A 22,333-nucleotide genomic window follows, 5' to 3' on the forward strand; every position below is an offset into this window, starting at 1 on the left:
CAGGATTTTTTCTTTTATTTCACTAATATTGGGTTGGCAATGGTGGCAGTATTGTAAAGAAGTTTACATAGAACTCATTGTCAATTATACAGTTATCCTTTTGTCTCTGACACCTCAAAATAAACAGCTTTAATTTTTTGTTTATATTTTTTTAATTGGGGATGAGTTTATACTTAACATCTCAGATCTGAAAACTGTGTTTTAATCATCTGCATTATGAGTATCCTTTATAAAATACATTGTGCACCATTATCGGTATTAGGGTTGTATTAATCCTCCACTTTTAGAAAGAAAACACATAAAAACCCACTACTTAGTTTTGTGACAAGAAATCGGCGTTGAGTAAGTGGAGACTACTTTCTACAAACTTACGCTTGCTGTTGTTATCCAGTAATGAAGATCTACTGTGGCAGTGGAATAGTAAGCTGGATTCTATTGCAGTCTGCGTTTAATTAGATTTATTATATTAATCCCATTAATAGAAGTGTTTAGTTTTGGCATCACTTAATGTGCTATGCAACCTTATTGAAGATACAAGGTGAGAGGGAAGAGTCATGCCTGCAGAGTCAACATTAACTGTGACTGATGGTCAAACTGGAAGGAGCAATTCTTCAGTTGCAAATCCCAAGCTGGATTTCAGGATCTTCTCTTTTCTAGAGAGCTGAAGGTAGACCTAAATTCTTTACAATTATATAGCACTCTAAGTCAGTAGTCAAGAAGTGCCAACTGTTGTTGAAACATTAGACAGATGTTCTTGACAACTGTAATGTCTACTCAGCTCCTCACTGGCAAAAAAGATAAGAGCCCTTTGCCAACTTTTACTTTTTTAGTTAGACTGAAAGCCAGTTAGGAGATAAAGGCATCTTGGCCAACTGTTCCTCATGTTGGAGGGACCCCAGGGCAAGAACTAAACATCTACAGCAAAGCAAAAATCTAAACCAATCTGATCATAGAGCCCTCTCCTTCATCTGTAAGGCAGAGTTCTAGTAAAAGTTTCTTGCAGAAACCTGCAGTTCTCTCATTGTGATTTGCTTTTCCGCAATTATTTTGATTATGAATTTCAAAAATGCAATACATTTAAGGTGGACAAGTTTCATGACCATTCGTTGGTAAGTTCTATCACATTAGGGAGTCTCATGAAAGACAGTGGATGATTTGGGAGAAGAGAGTGGAAGGATGGGTATAGCTGGGAGAATATTCAGTAACAACAGCTTCAGTCTTCAGCTCTTCCTTCTCAAAACAATGCTATTACCACTTCTCCGCATCCATGTGCGGTTGCTGACAGTATCTTGCCTTTCAGATTTGACTCTCTTTTCCTAGTACACATAGGTATAATTGCATGAAAATAATTATAACTCGCCCTTACTGTTCCTTACTGCTGAACTATGTGTGTGCATTTGGAGCTTAGGAAGTTATGAGTCACCTGTGTTTGCAGTCCTACCAAGTTAGGTCATTCAAACTGAGGATGATACAGGAACAGATAAATAACAGAACTGTCTTTTATTCCGCACCCCCCCCCCCCCCCCCCAAAAAAAAAAAAAAAAAGGAAAGGGGGGGGGAACAAACAAACAAACCATCAGCCGCTTATCAAGGCTTTTGAATGTATGCTAGGTATAGCTAATGTATTCTGTGGGCTTGACTGATGACATTTCTTTGGAAAGGTTACTTAGTTAAGGGTTGAAATAAAAGTGTATATAACAGGAAATTATACCTTAACAATTAGTCCGGATTGTGATGCATTGGCTCTACCAATTATGACAGTGGTTGTTCAACTGTTTGAGCATGTAAATAGCATTCATTATGTTAGAAGGTGTAAAGAAGCCCATATCCTGTTATTAGCAAATGTGGCATTTCAGCATTGGCAAGAAGTATACTAGAGCCTGCATAAAGATTTTGTCTCTTTAAAATCAGACTGACTTGCACAGTCAGTGTTACTCATGATACTTGCCTTTTTGCCTGTTCAAAACAGTATGTGCAAGCACCTGCAAGTACAGCATTTTCACGTCAAGTGATGCATGCTTTATTTGATCCCTATGCAAAGGTGGTACTACCCTTTTTTAAGATGTAATCTGTTAGCCAAAAGTGCTTAAATATTAGGGTTGCAATGTACAAGTGAACACTTTTTAATCTCAGATCACTTTAATGTTCTGCTTAGTTGCATAAATCCTAGGCACTGTATTTAAAGCAAAGCAAAAGTAGTAGTATAGTAGTATTTTACAATATTTTCAGTTTCTTGATATCTCTAGAGACTTTTTTATTTTTAATTTGCAATAGTTCAATGTATTTTTATCTATGGCTGCACAGCAGAACTATTGCATTTCCAAGCATCTATCCCTTTGCCTTCTCATTATTTGAGAAATTTGCAGAACCCAGGGTTAAAGGAAGCAGCAGAATAAAGAGAAGACGTGCTTTAGAAAAAGTGTTGTCTTTGAATAAAATAGCTGTCAAGACAAATTCTCTCCCACCCATATTTTGAAAATTCAAGAATTCTTTGTCACAAAACCTGAATTATTAGTCTTCAGAATTGCGCATTCCACAGCCAAGACAAAAGACCTGAAGTCCTTTTATAAGGACATATGTAAGTACAGTGTAGCTCTAGAATGCCACACGCACACGCACCATATAGGAAGTTGCAGAATTCATTTCTTCTGGGGATCTGACTTTTCATATCGTCATGTTCCTAGAGTTTAGGTCCTTTGCAGAGGTTTCAAAAAGTCGTTCAATCAACCCATTCCAACAAGGCATTCCTAACTGCACCTAAACTGATTTTTATATAACCTATTTTTTACAACTCTTCTGTTCCAAAGACACTGAAAAGTTTATAGAGCAGCTTGTTTTAGTGTTTCACTGATCATAATTTTTGACTCCTAATGTCTTATTTAAATTCCTTTTGCTTCAGGTTAAGCCCTTTACTCTTTGAGATATCCCACTTGGAGGTCAGCACAGTTCGTTCCTTTTGTCTGAGCTGAAATGTTGCATATCTGAAGATGGTGTATCATGATGTTCCCTCAGAGTTTTCCCAGTTCAAGAATAAAGAGCTTAAATTATTTCTAAGTCTTTGGCCACGTTTTCTGTACCTAGTGTCGTTTTTTTCCTCTCTAATTGTTCTGTGTTTTTCTTGATATGCAGTACTGAAAAGAAGAACCACACTGCAGCTGAGGTGTTTTGTGTTGTTTTTTTTTTAAATCCATAAACAATCCTAATCTATCTAAACCTCTGTGTTTTATTTTGTCGCTATACTTCAGTGCAACGCTTCATATTTTCTTCAACACTGTGATGATGTGAATTACAAGTTGAATGTGGGTCTGCTGTAGCTCTTAGGTCCTTCTTGGTATGAGTCCTGGTCAGCCCCATTCTGTAGCCATGCATTTTATTGTTTCTGTGAGCAAAATTTGATACTAGTTCCTTCTGTCACATTACCCAGCTTGGATATCACTATGCCTCTTCATGATATTTCCTTCTATTTCAGCGATCATTTGTGTCATCTTCTATCCAGGTTCCTGGGAGTGTCTCCATCTTGATATGGCAGGGTCTCTTCTTCAAAATGTCAGGATTCTTGTACCTTGAGGCTCTCCTTTCATCTTACTGATTCACTTGTTCCTTTGTTCTATGGCTACATCCCTCCTTCCAATCCTTGCCAGTGTGAGAATCATCACTTCAACATGCTATCATCCTTACTCAGATAGCATGCATGGAGGGAGCACCTGAGATTAGGAATTTACTGTGAGATGCTGGTGCCTCATATTTGTTAGCTATTTCGTTAATAGGTGGGTTTCACCAGAACTGTTTGGGTTGGCTAAGCACCTGCTGGTATGCTCTGTGTTGTTTCCCCATCCAGTTTGAACTGAAATTGGCATATACAGCCAAATAAATTCCTTAAATCTTCACTTGGGAGCCTGAGTCCATCACAATGTTTAACATTGCAGAATAGGCCATAGAAAACAGCATCTTGCTTAGGTCTGCTTGTCATAAATAAAAATAATGTAATCTCAACTTTTTTTTTATTCTTATAATGTTGATGTTTTGAAATTGGAGTCTTGCTGCTGGATTTCCATACTTGGCACCTGTCTGTTGAACCCAGTAGGCCTGCCCCTTCATTTTTCCCTCCCTGTGCCAGCAGTTGCATCACAGTGTTTGTTTATTGCTTGTCCTTGGGTTTAATTACTACTCCAGATCTTTCCCTCATGCTGAGATTACCAGCCTACGTAAGTTTGAAGATTTTACTCTCTGCCTTGTCCTGGTACAAGTAACAAGTCGACAAGACAATAATTACTTTGATGACTTAGGCAATTACCAAAGTAATTCCTAAGTAAACAGACTGATAAGAAGTATATAAGAAAAGAAGATATATTAATGTATATGTGTGTATTTATTACATGTATTAGTGTATTTATCACAAATTTCAACATACAACTAAAAGTTGCTTGTAAGATAATTACAAATGATATCTAACTCTGGACCTTATATACAAGAAGTGTGCATTATTATACAATAACATTATGAAACAAAAACACCGCTGTAAGTAAAACAGCTTATTAATTCTGCATACTAACTTTGTTTGAATAAACATTATGAATGCACTAAGTCATACTATTTGGATGGGCAATTTTTCCTTTCATAAAGATTGTTTTCAGAAGCAAACTTTTTTTCATTTGCTTTGTAGTCACGGCTTAGTTAAGAACATGTTTACATTTTTGAAGATTGTGATTTATAATGAGTACTACCTTTATAAGTATAAGCCACTGTGAACTAAAGTGTTCTTTGGCCTAAATGAGAGCCATATAGCAAAGTCAGGTTAAAAGCTAGGTGACTATAAATTTGGCATTTTTCTTTATACCTTTATGAAATAAAGGTATACCTTCAGCTCTACCACAGCACACTTGCATATATGTCTGATAAATACTTTGGATAGAAGTCAGCTTTTTTCAAGTTTACTCCTTGAACACAGAAATCAGTTGGTCAGATAGGAAACCTAAGTAGAACAGCACACAAATTAATTCCACTGCTAGTTATTATAGAATAGATACTGCCATTGGTTTGCGTTAACATTACACACTTGAAATAAGTATTTAAAAATACATGCTAAGATTGAATTTATTAATAACTATGAGAAATCAAAATGATTACACACATAAGTTAACTGCTGAAAATTGGACATCTTTTCACTAAAAAAAATCCCTGCATAAGAATTTACAATACATAAGGCTATTTAAGTAACAACAACAAACTTGCATGAATATCAGTTATTATAACTACATTTGTATAATCTATAAGCAGCTGACAGGGATGCAAACTATGCAGATATGTAAGCTGTTCTTTGAAATGTGTTTTATTTATATTACAGAAGAGTTTAGTCTCAGACTGTTCCCCTTCTATTAGGACTTCTGCTGAGATCTCCTCTTTACGCTTAGGATTCAAGCCATACCTGAGCTGTGGCAGCTGAATGAGTTACTGTATCAGCAGAAATGCTGAAGAACATCTTAGACATGCTCTAAGTACAGCAAACGAACTAAAATACATTAGTATAAATCCTCAAAACAATTTATTTTACATTTGCTACAGATGAAGAGCTTACATGGAACAGTTTACCAGTGATCATCAGATATTTCAAAGTTTATTTTTCTGACATAAGTTATTGTAGGTGAAACCTATGTGATATACATTAATTGCACTGATCACATGTGGTGGTAGTATCTGGCAGCAGGTCTTCACCATATTGTCCTTTTTTTGGTGCAAATCAGGAACAATATGTATGCAAAAACAGCATTTCTAGAGAGAATGTTATAATGCCTATTCTAATACCTGCATGACAAAAGAAACTATTCTGTTAACTTGCTTTCTGAAAGGAAGTGGAAGTCAAGGATTTGGGGTTTTAATACTAAAATGATGTAATCACTGGTAATAAAGTTCTGAACACATAGGGTAGTGCAATAGGTTAACAAAGATCAAGGGTCTGGAGAGATGCAAAGAAATTGAATAATTTAATGAAAGTGTGAGTTGGATTTGACCTTGATATTCTGTGTTGGTTTGTATGACAGTGGGAGCTTTTGTTCAACGTATGATTTTCAGCTATGAATTGTTTTCTGGAAAATACTCCCCATCTAACTTTCTTCTTTATCATTTTATGAGAGTTTCATCACTCTTCCCTTAAAAGAGACTAGCTAAAGTAATCTTCCCCTCTGTAAGTAGTTGGTCAGAGTAATCTCATACTTGACCGGCAGCATGTATGGTTAATGGATAGAGGATTGTTTTATGTTCAGTTGAGACCACCATTACTCCTTTCAGAAAAACACGTCCTCTCCAGTGTGGGACTGGACTCCAGTTTTGTGGGATTACCTGCGAGTGGGTAGAAAATACAACATAAGCAATGCATTTTAGAGCGTAACAGGCAGTATGTGTAGTAACAGGATACTATCACTGCTGTGACCCTTATACCCTTGTTCCTGTTCACAGATTGTAGAACAAAGCCGTGCTTGTACGTGACCCAGGTCGAGGTATTATTTTAGCCTGAATTATATTGTTCTCAACATGACAGCTTGTATATCAAAAGTCCTGTGGGTGTGACCTCTGCTGACAGTTCTTGTAATTACTGTACAACTTTTGAAAGAGAAATTCAGGCATCTAGAGCTGAAGTATCCTTTCGACACACTTGAATATCTGAGCTGACTGTAAAAAAAAACACAATAATTAAATGATGAAGTGCTGCTTTTGTGGTCATAGTGTTTTCTCATACTTTCAGATCATGACAGATTTCAGTTTGTTTTGCAGGTAAGAGTGCTTCCATTAGAAGCTCACTGGGGGAAGAAAGGCCTTAGCTGAAAACTAATTCTTGAAGATGCTAGTGTTAACAGAAAAGTTCCCTTTTCAACTTCTCTTTAGTTTCAGGTTTTTGTGTGGACGAGCCATTCTGTTTTCTGTTAACACATAGTTATGGCAATGATTTTTGTATCATGAGTTCGTTGTGAGAAGCATCAGAGACAAGTAAGCTCAGGGGAACAGTGTAAGCTGTCTCTACAGCAGGTTAGCCCATCCAGGAGAAAAGCTGGAATCTAAACAGAGAAGCTCTTTGGGAATGAGTTCATCTCCTTTTGTGAGAAGTCAAGTTTGAATTTGTTTCTTTTCCTCCTGGAGCCTTTTAACTTCTAACATTCAAAGCCTAGGCTGGAGAGTAATCCCTTCCATAGCTCTTCGCATAAACTTTGGCCTTTGAGGAGAGAGAAGGAAACCAGCTCTGTGTGTGTGTATCTGTCTGCCATTGCTCTTGAAAGTCACTTTTGCACCTTCCTTCTCTTTCTGTCTGGCTGACTTGCAAATTGAGATTTTTGGCCGTTGAAATCATGATGACCAATGACCTTGGTTTTTCTGAAGGCCTCATACAGCTGACAGGCTTTCCTGTCGGCCCTGACTGCTCTGGGAAGTGGGTCAGAGCCCACCTGGGGAACACCTGGTTTAGTGGTGTGCAGTGGATGATAGTGGTCCTTTTTATTCAGGTGGGGGAGAGCGAGCAGTTGCCACACTTGGGAAACAGGGAGATGTGCAGAGGATGCATCTGATTCTTTAGATAATCAGGACTGGAGAGCAAGTAAGACTAGCGTTTTCATTTTATTACCTGGTTAGTATCCCATCCAGCATTCCCTACTTGTCCAAGTATGAATCCTTATTTTGACTTCACTATTTACTTTCTTAATTTTCCTGTTGAGAGGGGATACTTTTGGCAGACAGCAATTTAATTTAAGTATGTTCAGACAATGAATACAGAGACAGAATGGAAAAAGAATTATGTTAAGAAAGGAACTCTCCCACATGCAATGAAACTGTGTAAAAGTTCCCATGTACAGAAACACTTGTTGAATTTGGGACTTCTGCCTCTATTTTGGGAAAGCACAACACATATTCTTCCATGAGAAGGAAAAAATAACTGTGCTCAGTTCAGGTACCATATTTAAGAGAAGGTTGTTTCCTCCTCACATACCCTGGGAGCAGTGGTAGCTGAAGTAATACACCTAGGTGCATTTCTTTGAAAGGGCTTTCAGAAACAACAGATGTTTAAACTTATCCCATAGCTTTGTGATACATAAGACCATGGGGAGCAAGGAAGACTGTTGGCTGTCATATCTTAACAAGAGCAAGCTGCTGAGGTTTTATTTGGCTTCGAGATGGAAGGGATCAGTTAGCACAGTTAGTTGTTGGAAGAGAGCAAGCCACAAGAGGGATGGACTTGAATGCAGCTTAGAAGTCTTTGGGGGTTCTGTCTCCTCTACAGTAAGACTTGCCTTTCCTTCTGTTTCACTTTTAATTTTGAGAAAGATAGTTTTGCTTTTCAGATGTGATTGATCTCACTGGAGATGATAAAGATGATCTTCAGAGGGCAATTGCCTTGAGTTTGGAGGAATCAAACAGGGCATTCAGGGAGACTGGAATAACAGATGAGGAACAAGCCATTAGCAGGTAAACAAACAACTTATATAAAGCAGAAATTAAAGAGTTGGAGATTGGCCTGTATTGCATTTTATTACTTTTTAATTTAACAAAGAATAACTTGTTTGTTTTCACTTGTGCTACTTATATGCCTGGCTTCAGGATGTTGCTTTAATATATTGTATGTTCTACACTGGAAAATAGTCTATTATGTGTGGGCTAGGAGTTAATAGTATGTTTCATGTTGATGTATTTGTTTAAATATTGAGGAAGTGAAAAGAGACAGAGGATATATGGTCGTATTTAAATAGGACCTAAAACTAAAAGTTTCTCTTTTGTATCAAGTAAAAAAGCAATGAAAGAAAAAAAGCTAATTATTTATCCTGGTTTTTTTTTACACTGCTCATTTTACAGTAACATTTTCTTACCTCTGTGATAAGGCTGAGACTGGGGGAGGGGGTGGTGATGCTATAACTTGAGTATACTAAGAGCAGCTGCTATATTTTAGCTGATTAAGTATGTAATAACCTATTTAACAATAAACCTATTTAACATGTAGGACTTATAAACATTGCTTGAAGTTAACTTATTGGTTTACAATTTTATGAACTTAACTTCCACAGCTTGGGGGTGATAAGAGTCTGTAAGTTAACCTTGATCAGATTTTACAATACCTTTGTATAGTGTATATTTGTATGTAAATATAAATATAATTATGAAACATTTGAGACTTGAAATAAGCCTGGATGTAGAGCTGTGTGGGAGCGGTTTTGCTTTTTTCATCTGTGACTGGCCTTGTTCCAGGGAAGAAGGGCAATGGTTTGATCCTTGGATTGGAAGGTGAAGTACTGCCTGCTTGTAAAAAAAAAAAAAAAAATTAAAAAAAAAATATATATATATATATTACTTTAGGTGGGAGAGATTTATCTCAATAATTCTTTAATTCTTTTCCTCAGTGCACTGTATTTGGCAGATGTAATGGCTTATCCATTTAAGTCCCATTTGAAGAATATGGCCAGTGCTACTTTATCCACAGTAACTTTCTTTTTACTTTATTAAAGCAAATGTACTAATTGTGAGAATCAACATTCCAACAAAGTGTGCCCCCTCACCCATGCCCCCCCCAGTCTTTGTGGGGAAAAAAAGACACATCTAGTTCAGCATAATGTATTTTAGGAAAGAAAGGTGGGGTGAGAGAGAGAGATTTAGATTCTTATTAATAATTGGAAGAAGATTTTTAAGTTCCCCCCACCCCCCACCCCCCCACCTCAAGACCTCAGGATATGTGTGTATTCAAGATTATTGTAAACGTTCTCTCCAGTTTTGGTTCAGAAGTTCAGCTCTTGTGTGTTCCTTTTTGAAGGACAGAGTCCTTCAAAACAGAGTCAGGACCCCCCCCCCCGCATTTTTTTTTTCCTCCTCAGGCTTTTAATTGCTTCTGCTGCACTTGCTTCTTGTGAGCCTTGAAGGTCTAGGTTTGTCCTGTAGCCTTTGTTTTTCACTTCTCAGACTGAAAAGCTCGTTTTAATCTTACCCATTTAGCTCATAACTAAATATTTGATATAAATTATGGTGTAACTTTTTCTGGTTGCAGAAGATAGTGAAGTAGTGTGCCACTTCTTTCCATATGTAACATGTACAAGAGCATGTAACACCGTTTGGTAATATACAGAGAAAAATGTTGGTATTTTGTTTCAATGAAACTGTTAGGTATATTTGATGGCAAAATTACACACAACAGCATGGGCCAATTTAAGAGCTTGCTGCTACCAAGGGGGATATGGCAAACCCTCTATAACACATCTTCTGTAGTATTCTTTGGAGCATTTGTTGCACCAGTCCAGCTCCAAAGCCATACAAGAATATTCAAAAACAGATCCAAAGCATGTCGTGGCACAAGAAAAAGGATGGGACTTCATTTTTGAATGGAGGCAGAGAAGACTGAGAATCCTGGGATTTTGGCAGCGTTGAGGTATCACATGAACTCAGTTACATATCAAGATACGCCCTGAGTTGATGGCAAATTATGTCTGAGTTGTACAAATACAGGAAATGCAGAATTCTTGCTCTGAGCCATTCAATCAGTTTCTTGAAGGGCAGGACTTCAGACTATTTAAAAAAATATTTTGTAGTTAACACCCTGTAGAAGAATGTTGGCATTCCAATAGGAATCACAGTATCTGTGTAGGACTTCTAAAAACAAGTAGAGCAGTGTGGTTGTAAACAGGTCAAGCTGCACCCATTTACTATTGTTTTTTTTAAGTTAAATAAGAAGCAGAAATCAAATAGGAACTCAGAGATAAATACATTGAGGATGGAATCTTGCATTTTTAATAATGTAGGACTTGTGCATATTTAAATAATCTTTGGTTTGTAGGTAATTTTTTCCGAAGGTATTCATACTAGTTTGGAATCTAACTTGCACTGATTTTGTTAACATTTCCAAGGGAGCATTAATGGAATTTATTGACTTGTGTAATTAATGTTGTAATGCACGTAGAATTTGTCTTCCTGGATGTAATTGCCTTGTGCTGCTTAATGGGGACAGATCTGATTACTATGTAAGTATTAAGAGGAGCGTAGCTGAAATGTCCAACTGTCAAAACTGAGCATCTTGTACGTGGCATGTTGAAAACTTTTTACTGTTCCCTCTTTAAATCTCCAAGGGAAATTTGTATGTTCAGTATATTTACTAATATGAAAAATCTTCTCCCATCTATATAATATTTCATGTATTGAATGAGAATGAGGCTGGCCAGATAGGGCTTCTCTAGGGAAACTAGCACAATGACTGAACGAAGAAATTAGCTGACAGGAACATTGTACCTAGAGTAGTGGCCATGTTAAAATGAAAGCCCATAGTATGAGTGCATAAGGAAGTGCACAACCCCTGGGCATTTTATTTATTTATTTTTACATGGTCATTGAACCTGTTGGGGACTCTGCACTGTTGTTAAGCATTGTCTGTGTGGAGAAAAGGTGAAACTGGGGAGGGGTGTAGGGTTGGCGTTACCCCAGGCTGTCCAGCTATAAGGCAGTCACAGTATAAAGACCTTGTCTTGTTCTTTTTGTTGAGTAGACTGCCAAAGGGGGCTTTTCTTCAGCATGTTTAGTGGGCTTCCTCAAAATAGTTTGGCTGCACTTTTTTGCTGCAGACTCGTTTTGCCTTATTTTTTTTCTCTCTTTTTTTTTTTTCTTTTTTTGGTTAATCCCATGCAAGCAGCTCTGAAAAGCTGCTTAGCTATGCCCAGCTTGCTGTTGCAAGAAATAAAACACTGCTTTCAAGTCCCATTGCCAAGCCTGGCATTAAATAACCCTCATTTAAAAGTTACCCTCTGAACAAGATTCCAAAACTTGGAGGTGGGGAAGCCTTTGGACGCATGAGGCTAGGGACATGCCATGCACTGCACATAGCTGATGGTTTTGCTGCTAGTGACAGCTGCTGTGGGCTCTGATGGTCACGAAGAGGGTATTTCAGCTGCTTATTCAGGATTGCTAAATTCTTGTACTAACTTTCTGAAAAGATACTCATTTTGTTCAAGAACAACGCATGGATGGGCAAGATACTTTGTCAAGGTAGTATCGCAAATCAGGACTTCGTTGTTTGAGTTGTAGTGAATGTTATACTATAACAGAAGAGGCATTCTTGATATACTGGAAAATGCATTTATATAGCTTTTAAGCTGATCACTAGATTCTAGTTTAATGTGCTCACTTTTCTTTCAGTTTGCATCACAACTATCATTGTGGCTGAAAATGAATTCGGCATACAGAGTGTGCATGTTCTCTCTGAGGACAAATCGTGATTTTTTCCTTATTTTTACTTACAACATTAAGTTCTGAGAATCAAATACATCAATCAATACAGACATGAAAACTGATCTGAGGTGGAGCTGGAAATGAGGAAATGTCTCAATTGCTTAAAAAAAAAGAAAAAAACACAAAAACAAATATAATAAAAATTTTACTATGCAATTAAATTGGTAAATGACCTTACTCTTGAGGTCTGTAAAACTTTTGATTTGAGAATATGTATTTTCTGAACTTGAATCTTGAAATATCTTGAAAGATTCTTGAGGTTGGGGGAAAAAAAAGTTCGTTTCCATGGAACAAAAGTAGTAGGGAGTGGGTACTGTAGTCCTGTTACAAAATTATTCTAAATTCATTTCAGTCTGTCAGTCTTCCAGTCAGTTTTAAAGATCCCTCCAGTTTAGTTTAAACGAGTTTAGATAAATCTTCCTGAAAGAGAAATCGTTTAAAATAAGTATAACATTTGTTTTGAATTGATTTTAGTGTCCTCATCAAATCACTTTTATTCTCAATGCAGAGATGCACTGTACTTCTAACACTTTTGAAGGATTGTGTCAGGGAGAAGGGAGAAGAATCTAAGTGATTCTTTACATTTTGGTCTTTATCTGTCAAAAACTAAATATCAGAAATTGACTAGTCCCAAGGAAATGCCAAGTTTGAAATTCTGCCAAGTTTTATTGATACAGAGTTGATGTTTATACCAAATAGGGTCTTAAATTCTGAATTTTTCTTTTTTTCCAATATACATAGCAATAACAAATAAGTATGTTCCCCAAATCATTTGATGTACTGTTCACATAAAGCTTCATAATTTTGTTATGTCTTATAATGCATCCCTTGCTAATTTGACAAAAGCATAGTTCAAAACAACAACAACAACAAAAAAAACAAAATCAAACAAACAAAAAAAAAGAAGAGGAAACTGGTGAATACATTGTGTGCTTTTTTTTCCTGCTACTTTGTGAGTTTTTTTTTTTTTTTTAATATTTATTTATTTTGAATAAGGTGTTCAAATTTTGTCCTTTAGGAACTCCATTTATAGACCAGCCTAAACCTGCTCTTTAATGTTTAGTGAACCTAAGGGGGCAACCTTTCAAGCTGCATAGACCAACCATTTAGATGCTTGTCATGCAGCTCCTGAAATGCTGTGCTTGATGAACTTAGAAGTTCAACAGCAGCTCAGTCTTTTGTATAATAGTTGGACTGGATGTTTGGGGGTGGTAGCAGTTGTGCACGTGCCAGGCAACTTAGCTTATTAGTTAGTCATTGCTTTATGACCTGGCTGTATCCATCTCTGCCTTTCTATTTAGAATATGTAGCTACCACAAATTACCTTTAAGGTGTGCTTTGTCACCAGGCTGAGGATATGTGACATAAAAATACTGTAGTAAGTGAAGCTTGAGCTTGGGAACATAACACTTATCAGACCATAAAGTCATGTGAAATATGGATGTTTGGCAAAGATATCATAGGAAAAGTTTCCTGCAAAGAGTAAGGTCATTGATGCATACAATTAACTTGTTGGATGACATTCTAAAAATTGTGGGGAGATATCTTTCTGTGGCTCATAAAGTTCTGTTGCTACGTAATGCAATTAGTACCTTGTTATAAGATGAAAAAAAAGGAAATTAAAAAAGCTTGCCCATTTTTGAAATTTACCTAGATAGCTTTTGTTTCCTATCAGTAAAATAAATATTGGTGACTTTGTGTTTTATATACCAATGAAAGCATTTGTAGATGGAAGTGCTAAGCTAATAGTGCTGCCTAAAAGTTCTTCTTGTCCATCGTATTAAATCTAATTCTTAAATAATTAATGACTTATAGACATGGTTATCATATTTATAGCTCTTATAGGAGGTTCACTCACTCACTGATATTATTTTCCAAAAGATAACAGAGTTACTGTAATATAACTAACTGTAAAATGGCGTCTTGTTTTTGAAGATGTATTATTGCATGTAAATCCACTTTAAAACTGAGTTCAGCAGCAATAAGTTATCAAATGATGCAATTAAAATGTCTGATTTAGTATCTGAAAGTGTTTTAGTATGTCTTTTTTTTCTTTGGCTTACTTTTTTCCCCTTCCTTCTATTCCCAAAGAGTTCTAGAAGCCAGTATTGCAGAAAATAAAGCAAGTTTAAAGAGGACGCATCCAGAGGTATGGAGTGACTCTCCAAACCCTTATGATCGAAAACGGCAAGACAACTGTCCAGTAGGATTAAAGAATGTTGGAAACACATGCTGGTTCAGTGCTGTCATTCAGGTAAGCACCATCTTTCATTAGCTGTGAATGTTCTTCATTTTATTTAATTTTATTTAATGCAAGGTAAGTTATCTTAAGTGGATAAGATGTCTGTTTTCCTTGGAAGTTTAGGGCATTGAATGAGACATATTTGAGTGTTACTTTATTTACTGCAAATCTTAACTTGCTTGTGTATATATCTGAAGATTATAAAGTACTATAGCATAACTAAGTGAAGCTTCAAAATGGTGTCTTTTTCTTGTTGAAGACAAGGAGTCTCTGATGATTCTGAGTGCCTGCAGCTCATGCTGACATCAGTGATGACTGTGGATGCATAGAAACTTGAAAACTGGATTAGGGATGAGAAATAGACTTTTTGTATTTAAAAAAAATGTGCAAATGACTGGAAGGCAGTGGCTGACTATGTAGGTAAAGGCTGGTAGAGAATAAACCTTGAGAAGCAGGAAAGTGAAGGTGATATGAAGGTGAAAGTGAAAGATATGGATAAAGTTGCATCTGTTTTAGACTATGTTACTTATTACAGCCTGTATGTGTGCTCTTAGGCTGTGTTTGTATATATACAGCTGATTGCTGACTTACAATAATTGTTGAGCTCTACCTATATGTCGAATTCCTATTTCATTTAATTAGAAACCACCTTTTTTTTTAAGATAGATTTAGTAGGAAGATGAGTACAGATACTGCAACTTGTCTGGTGGAATCTAATGTTCTACTATCAGTCACTCATTGTATAATTATGAATCCATCCCTTAAAAGTTTGTTAGTTGTGATTGTTAAATCTGTATGTGTTTCTGTAGTTACCTTCAAAATCATCCAAACCCACAGATAACTGTGGCTAAATCTGCAATACGGTAGGATTTTTTAAAATAGATTTTAAAATTTATTTACAAGAACCAAATTCAGTATATTGCAACTTTTCATAGTCTGCAATTTTCAGAGGGATAAAATATTTAATACCCATTTTCAGCAAATTACTGTCAGGCTGAAGAACTTCAGACAAAAAATATTGTTACTTCCATAATGATCGGTGTTATACTTTGGCAAAGTCCATGTAGATCAATGTTCTGCCTAACAATTTCCAAAAATGGATGCTTGCAGAGAAATACAAAGTATACACGATACTGCTCTGTTTAAAAAACACTCCCAGGCTTTCAAGTACTTTTGTCTTGGGGCGGTGGTTCTTGATTGTTTGCAGCTTTAGTTGGTAATCCCCACTAGACTTCTCTTTTGTGCCCTCATCTCCCTTGAACCTTGCCATCTTCTTCTGTTCACAGGGTCCTTCGTGTAGGGGTTCCATAGTTCTGCTTCCTGTTGCGTGAAAAATCACCTCAGTTTTGTTTTTGAATCTGACTCCCACTAGCTTTTTCTGGTAGCTTTCATGTCAACTGGTTGACAAGACAGTTAAAAGGTGATTGCTGTTACATTTCTGGAGACTTCTGTCATGTTTCTCTTTCTACAAGTTGGTGGTGTCTTTTTTCCAAGCTGATTACTGAGTAGCTGCTTATATAGGACCTGATCTAACCTCTGATCAGCCTTCTTGTCATCCTCCAGATCTTTTCTAGCTCTAGTAGCTTTTTAGTTGAAGAACCAGGAAAGTTTTTAAGGTGTGGGTGAGTAATGAGTTTATGGAGTGGTGCAATGGACAGATAAAGGCTTTTCAGGAAAGAAAGCAGGGATAATGAGGCAGAACATTGTGAAAAAGCAGTTCAAATGTATGCAGTGTTCATGTGGGGTGATGAATTTGTTAAGATGAGAGTTTGTTGGTCAGGATCAGAGGAGAGGCTCATAAAGATGACACTGTTTAGTCTGTTATAGACCACCTGACCTGGATCAGGATGTGAAGAAAACCTTCTTTAAAGGCAAGGAAGATCTGTAAGTAGAGGTGGACTACTCAGGAGGAATTTGGAAGTGTTGTCCAGGCATGAAAGGATGGTGTTAGGAAAGTGAAAACTCACGTGGGGTTAATGCTTGCAGAGGATGCCTATGTAATAAGAAGAGCTTTTGTTCCTATACTGGTAATAAAAAGCCAAAGAAGAAGAACCTGGGTCTGGTGCTGAACAGAGCAGGTGATTTTGTGGTAGCAGGTTCATATGAGGTTGAGGTACTTAGTGCCTGCTCTGCCTCAGTCTTCAGAAACAAGGTCTCCCAGACCCCTGTGCTTCCCCTGTGGGAGAGGAGCTCTGAGCTGTGGGTGAGGCTTGAGTCAGTGGTTACTGGAGGCAACTGGGCCCATATTAAGTCCATGGGGCCCACTGAGCTCCTCCATCCAGTGGAGCTGAGAGAAGAGGGCCAAGTCCTAGCAAGGCTGCTGTCTGTCATCTCTAAAAGTTCACTGAGAATCGGAGAGGCTTCTGATAACTGGAGAAAGGCCAAAGTGTCAACCTGCAGAGCTATGGGATGGTTGGACTCAGCTGATTACTGAGAAGTTGGAGCCAGGCTTTGCACAGCAATGCATGTTGGGAGGACCTCATGAAATTCAACAAGGCCAATTGCAAGGTCCTGCACCTGGTTTGGGTCAATCCCACACATCAGTATAGTCTCGGTGATGAATGAATTGAGAGCAGTCCTGTAGAGAAGGACTTGGGTTACTGGTGGATGAAATACTTGACATAGGCCAGCAATGTGCTCTGGTAGCCCAGAAATTGTATCCTGGGCTGCATCAAAAGAAGTGTGACCAGCAGGTTGAAGGAGGTGAAGAATCTCTCCCTACAGTGCCTTAGTGAGATCCCACCTGGAGCACTGCATTCAGTTCTCGGGCTCCTAGCACAAGTGATACATGGACCTGTTGGAACAAGTACAGAGAAGGGCCACAAAAATGATGAGAGTGCTGGAGAGCCTCTCTTCCCATGAAGAAAGGCTGAGAGGGCTGGGGGGGGGGAGGGGGGAGGTTAGCCTAGAGAAGAAAAGGCTCTGGGGAGACCTCATTGCAGCCTTTCAGTACATAAAGGGGGGCTATAAGAAAGATGGGGAGAGTCTCTATCAGGGACTGTAGTGATAGGACAAGGGATAATTGTTTTAGACTAAAAAAGGGTAGATTTAGATTAGATATTTGGGAGAAATTGTTTACTATGAGGGTGGTGAGGCATTGGAACAGGTTGCCCAGAGAAGCCGTGGATGCCCCATCCCTGGAAGTGTTCAAGGCCAGGCTGGATGGGGCTTTGAGCAACCTGGTCTGGTGGGAGGTGTCCCTGTCCATGGCAGGTGGGGTGGGACTGGATGATCTTTAAGGTCCCTTCCAACCCAAACCATTCTATGGATCTGTGATAGAGAATGGGTTTAAGTATAGGTAAGAGAGATTCGGTCTAGATTTAAGGAGCACTTTGCCCATAAGGACAGGCAGGCAGTGGAGGAGGCTGCCCAGAGAGGCTGTGCAGGCTCTGATGAACCTCAGAGGCTTTCAGGAGCTGCCTGGACAAAGCACTGAGCAGCTGGGCTCATCTCACAGGTGACCCTGCTTAGAGCAGGAGGTTAGATGTCCATCAGTCCCATCTGAGCTGAATTACCCTATGATTCTATAGTAATGTTTTCCGTTACATTGTCATCCTTTCTTAATTATTTTATTCTGTTTTTGACTACTTGCATTGACTAGATGTTTTCATGGAACTATCTGTCAAAAATTCAAAGTCTTACTTGAATAATTATAGGTTGCAGCCCATCATTTTCTATGAATTTTAGGATTGTTTTCCACCACGTACCTCACTGTACATTTACCCGTGTTGAAATTTACTATCTTACTATATAATCACTCAGTGCTACATGATCCTTCTGTCAGTTCATCATTGCCAGCTCTTGTTTTTACCACATTGCGTGTCTCTGTACTGAGCAGGCTTGGTCATCTTGATACTTGATCCCTTTTCTAGATTCTTTCAGAATATGCTCACCAGCATAGACTGCAGCATGGACTAAGTGAATTTGCAGTAACCTACCTTCATATTGGACCAGACTACTTACTCCTGCCCTCCTTCTCTTTTTAGTTACCCTTTTATCTGTGCGTGGATCTTCAATCTTACCTCACGGCTGCATTGTTAACATTTTTTATTGAATTACTTCTTCAGAAATCATTCTGAAATCCCAGTAGGTTATATAAATTGGATTGCTGTTGTACTTTTTTTTTTTTTTTTTTTAAGGCAGGATTTACTTAGGTGCAGGTAATACTTCAGATAATGGAATGGAAACATTTCTGTATTTGTTCTCCATACCACCTCCCTTGCCACCTAAGGGAGGTGTTTCATCTTCTTGGGCCTCTAAGCATGTACTAAGCTATCATGTTTGAATAAGTTTGAATTTTCTGAGATCTTTTGAAGTTTTCCTTGTTCCTCTCTTCCTTCCCCTGTTCCCTCACATGCGTAGATCTTTTTCCAATAGCAGAAACGTTTTCTTGGTGCCAGTATAGAGGAACATTTTATCTCCATAAAGCTCTTTGTAGAGCTAATATGACTTGGCATTTTACCTTCTCTGTTGTGAAATCAGATTTTTACATTCCATAACAGTTCCAAATGTCAGGACTACTGATTTTAGGTGTATTTGTATTTCTGTAAAATATATATTTTTTTTAATTCATAAGGACTGCAAATTCTTTAATAAATGTTTTCAAGGGAATTTGAATTTTACTTCATTAATCATAGAGATAAGGACAGGGGCTAGGGAATGTAAAAATGCTAGACCTATGATCTCATGTTATTTATACCCAGCATGCAACTTTATACTTTGAAAGAGGATTATAAAGAGGACTAGCTAGTTCTTATGGTCATCACCCATATTATGTGAAAATATGTGGCATTTGGAATTATAATGTTTTGACCCTAAAAGATAGTTAACCTTCTGTATTTAGGTCTATAGAATGTAATTCAAGTAAACCACTGAAAGATTTATAACTTCAGTTGGTTGAAAATTTAGGTTATTAATATTGTCTGCCAGCCAGAAAGACTTATGTTTCAAACCAACACCCCAGGAAATTTAATGCATGTTAATTTAGAGCATTAGCTAATACCATATTTATTTATCCACAGGGCAGATTGACTCCTTGGGTTGCATTGACTATGTAGAAGTATTTTCAAGCTTTCTTTAGGAGTCTTTTGAAACTTGACACATCACATAGGTCAACAATATCTAAATGTTAACTAACGTCAGTCACAATGATATATTGTGTAATATAATCTAAAAACTAAATTGCAGAGAAAGGAAAAAAAAATTCTTTCTATTTAAGGCGTGCTGGTTTAAAAAGTATCCTTTTGACATTTTGACAGTTTCCTTATGCAATGTATATGTTTTTTTATAGCTACCAATTAGCTGACTTAGTCAAATGCCATCATCAATGGCTTTGTTGTATTTACATTAAGAGCATGAAATTCCTTAAAATACATTTGTAGTGAGTGACAGCAACCACTAACGTGATTCAAACATGTCTAGAAATATAAATCTTGCCCTTTAATCTCTATTTGTGCATAAACACAGGGAAGTCATACCCCCTTTTGTAGGGGAAGAAGGAAGTCTTTCTTCAGATAGCTCCAGAACAAAGATTTGTTTTCAGCAATTACATTCAGTATCACTAGAATTAACAATATTTTTCCTTAATATAACTTTCAAAACCTGTCCTGCTGTTGAAGACTTTTGACTTGATAATAGCTTGAGTTTAGAAAGGAGTCCCCAAGAATATATGTCAAAACAAACTGTATTAAAGCATGTTCACTTCTTCCTTTTCTGCAAAGAAACTTATCAAGTCTCTTAACGGTTTTCCCCTCCTTTTGAGCTTTCAATAAACCCAAATTTCTGAAAGGAGTTCACCCATACATGCTTTTGCTTCTGTGTAGGTAGATTAACTTTTATAGAGGGATCTCTAAATCTTAAGGTTTTAGTTGATTTCTAGAATTGTTTGTTTTAATTCTCATTATTCTAACTGCATATATCTGAACTTGAAATAGATCCTAAGATATCGAGGTCTTTAAAGAAACAAAACACGAATATACTACTTCTTTTTTTCTTTTAGATTTCAGTGGTTCCTTTGTAAAAAGGTAACCTCACATTTAGTTATAAGAGTTTATAGTCTGAACCCTGAGTCTGCAAAGGGTTTATTAATAATACATTTATTAAGCCTGTCAACTGTCTCTTCTTTGTCATACTGAGCATGAATTCAGTGTTTGCAGAATGCATGTAACTCACAGGGCACGTGCACTACTGAGCCTCTTGGAATCGTTTGTAGGTTTGTTACTTGTGCATGTTGTCTGCAAGGTCTTTTAAACATCGTGCAAGATTATCTTTCTGAGGTTGAAGTAGGATTTTAGTCGTGTGTAAGCAATGTTTACCCCTTGAAAAAGGTGTCATGGGAGGGAGTGCGAGTAGCTGGCCATTCAGTGAATGCCATCCAGTCAGCGCACTAAGACACGTTCTGATGGAAGGAAGAAAGAGTGTGTATGGGATCACATGAAAATTGCACTGTAAATGCTGTTCTATTTCTGCCTCCAAGTCCCATACCTAAAGTACTAGACGCAGTGTTTATCTGGGACTCACGACTTCCTGAGTGCTTATCTGGATAGTAGTTCCCCACTCAAGCAAATGCATTATCCTAACAGGACAGATGGGGTTTGGTGTCTCCATACTCTTTTCTATGTTAGTCTGTAGGAGCCTGGTCAGTCACTGAGAGCCAAGACTTTTTTTTTTTTTTTTTTTTTGTCTCTCCCTGAAAGTGCGTAGCTTTCAGAACAAAGAATTAACAAGCTAGCCTTATAATTCTCCGTGGCTGCTCTTGAACTTTTAATTTCAGGGTCCCTAATACCATTTCTGGTATTCTACTCATTTTGTGCTTAGAAGAAACCTTCTTTCTTTCCTTATTTCAATATATTTGGGGCTAGGATCCCACTTGATCTGAAGCTTTTAGTTCTAGAAAGCCAGCTTGATTGGTGAGAATCAAGCAAATGTTTTCTTCCCAGTTGTTGGCTCAGCTATTGTTCTTCCATCTTCGAAGCAGTTTTCTGCAAGAAGCTAATTTCTGAATTGTTTTGTTTTTCCTGTTTGTCAAGTTGAATGAAAGGGATTGTGATGGATGATGTGGCCAGTATGTTAATAGCAAAATGCTTTTTATTATGTAAAAGAGTTGCATATATGTACAGTGTACATGATTCTCTTGCTTCCCTGGGCATGTAAGTGGAAGGCTTGGTGTTGAAGAACTTCTGGTGTCAATCTCTGTTTGAGTTATTAAGTTAAGAGTCATTGACAGAATATTTTCTTTCCACTATTTTTTCTGTGGTACAGTCTGAGCTGGGGGTGGGTGGGAAATGTGTTATAAACTGTTCTGTAGAGTTTCATAGGCAGGGGAATAAGGATGTTGGAAATCTAGGTTCTCTTTCATTCCTTCCATTACTTTCTCTGTTACCCTGCTGAGTAAAGATCTAGCTGTCACTTCCAAGTTCAGACATGCTGTGATCTTTTCTGTTGGGATATGCCTTTTCCTTTTTTGTTCTTCTCTGTTGTCTCCAAGTTCCTCTGGTTCCTTGTGATTTTTCAAACTTATTTTATATTTAGTGGTATATAATGTGAAATCTCTTTTCTGAAGGGTTGGAAAGCTTTAATGGATGATGGCTTTAACTTTGACTAATAACATGATTGTTCATTTAATTAAAATAAAGTATACAGAATAAATGCATTGAGTTGTGATCTTATGTGTAATTTCCAGGTTCAGAAGGGCATAAAGCCATGAAATTGCTTAGGTGTATTGTTTACTTGTGCATTTAGGCAAGAACTTGAGAACTGTAACCATATAAGGAAATCTTGGCTGTTATTTTATGTCTTAACATAATTTTTTCTTGCTTTAAGCAAGTAACAGAGGAGTGGTTGAATGGCATTTTT

The 22,333-nt window shown here is 37.4% G+C and overlaps 1 protein-coding gene across 4 annotated transcripts in view; it reads left to right on the forward strand.

Moving 5' to 3' along the window:
* Positions 1-22,333, forward strand: part of USP25 (ubiquitin specific peptidase 25) — a 92,670-nt gene that overhangs the window by 23,159 nt on the left and 47,178 nt on the right. For 3 of the 4 annotated variants that reach the window (XM_083821044.1, XM_083821045.1, XM_083821046.1), the window contains 2 exons: positions 8,325-8,448; positions 14,329-14,491. In XM_083821044.1, coding sequence (XP_083677170.1) covers positions 8,325-8,448; positions 14,329-14,491 — 287 coding nt within the window. The remainder of the gene's footprint in view (positions 1-8,324; positions 8,449-14,328; positions 14,492-22,333) is intronic. The other variant, XM_083821047.1, reaches the window with a different exon arrangement.

The sequence above is a fragment of the Anser anser genome (assembly GCF_964211835.1).
Source record: "Anser anser genome assembly, chromosome: 1".
NCBI classification, from domain to species: Eukaryota; Metazoa; Chordata; class Aves; order Anseriformes; family Anatidae; genus Anser; species Anser anser.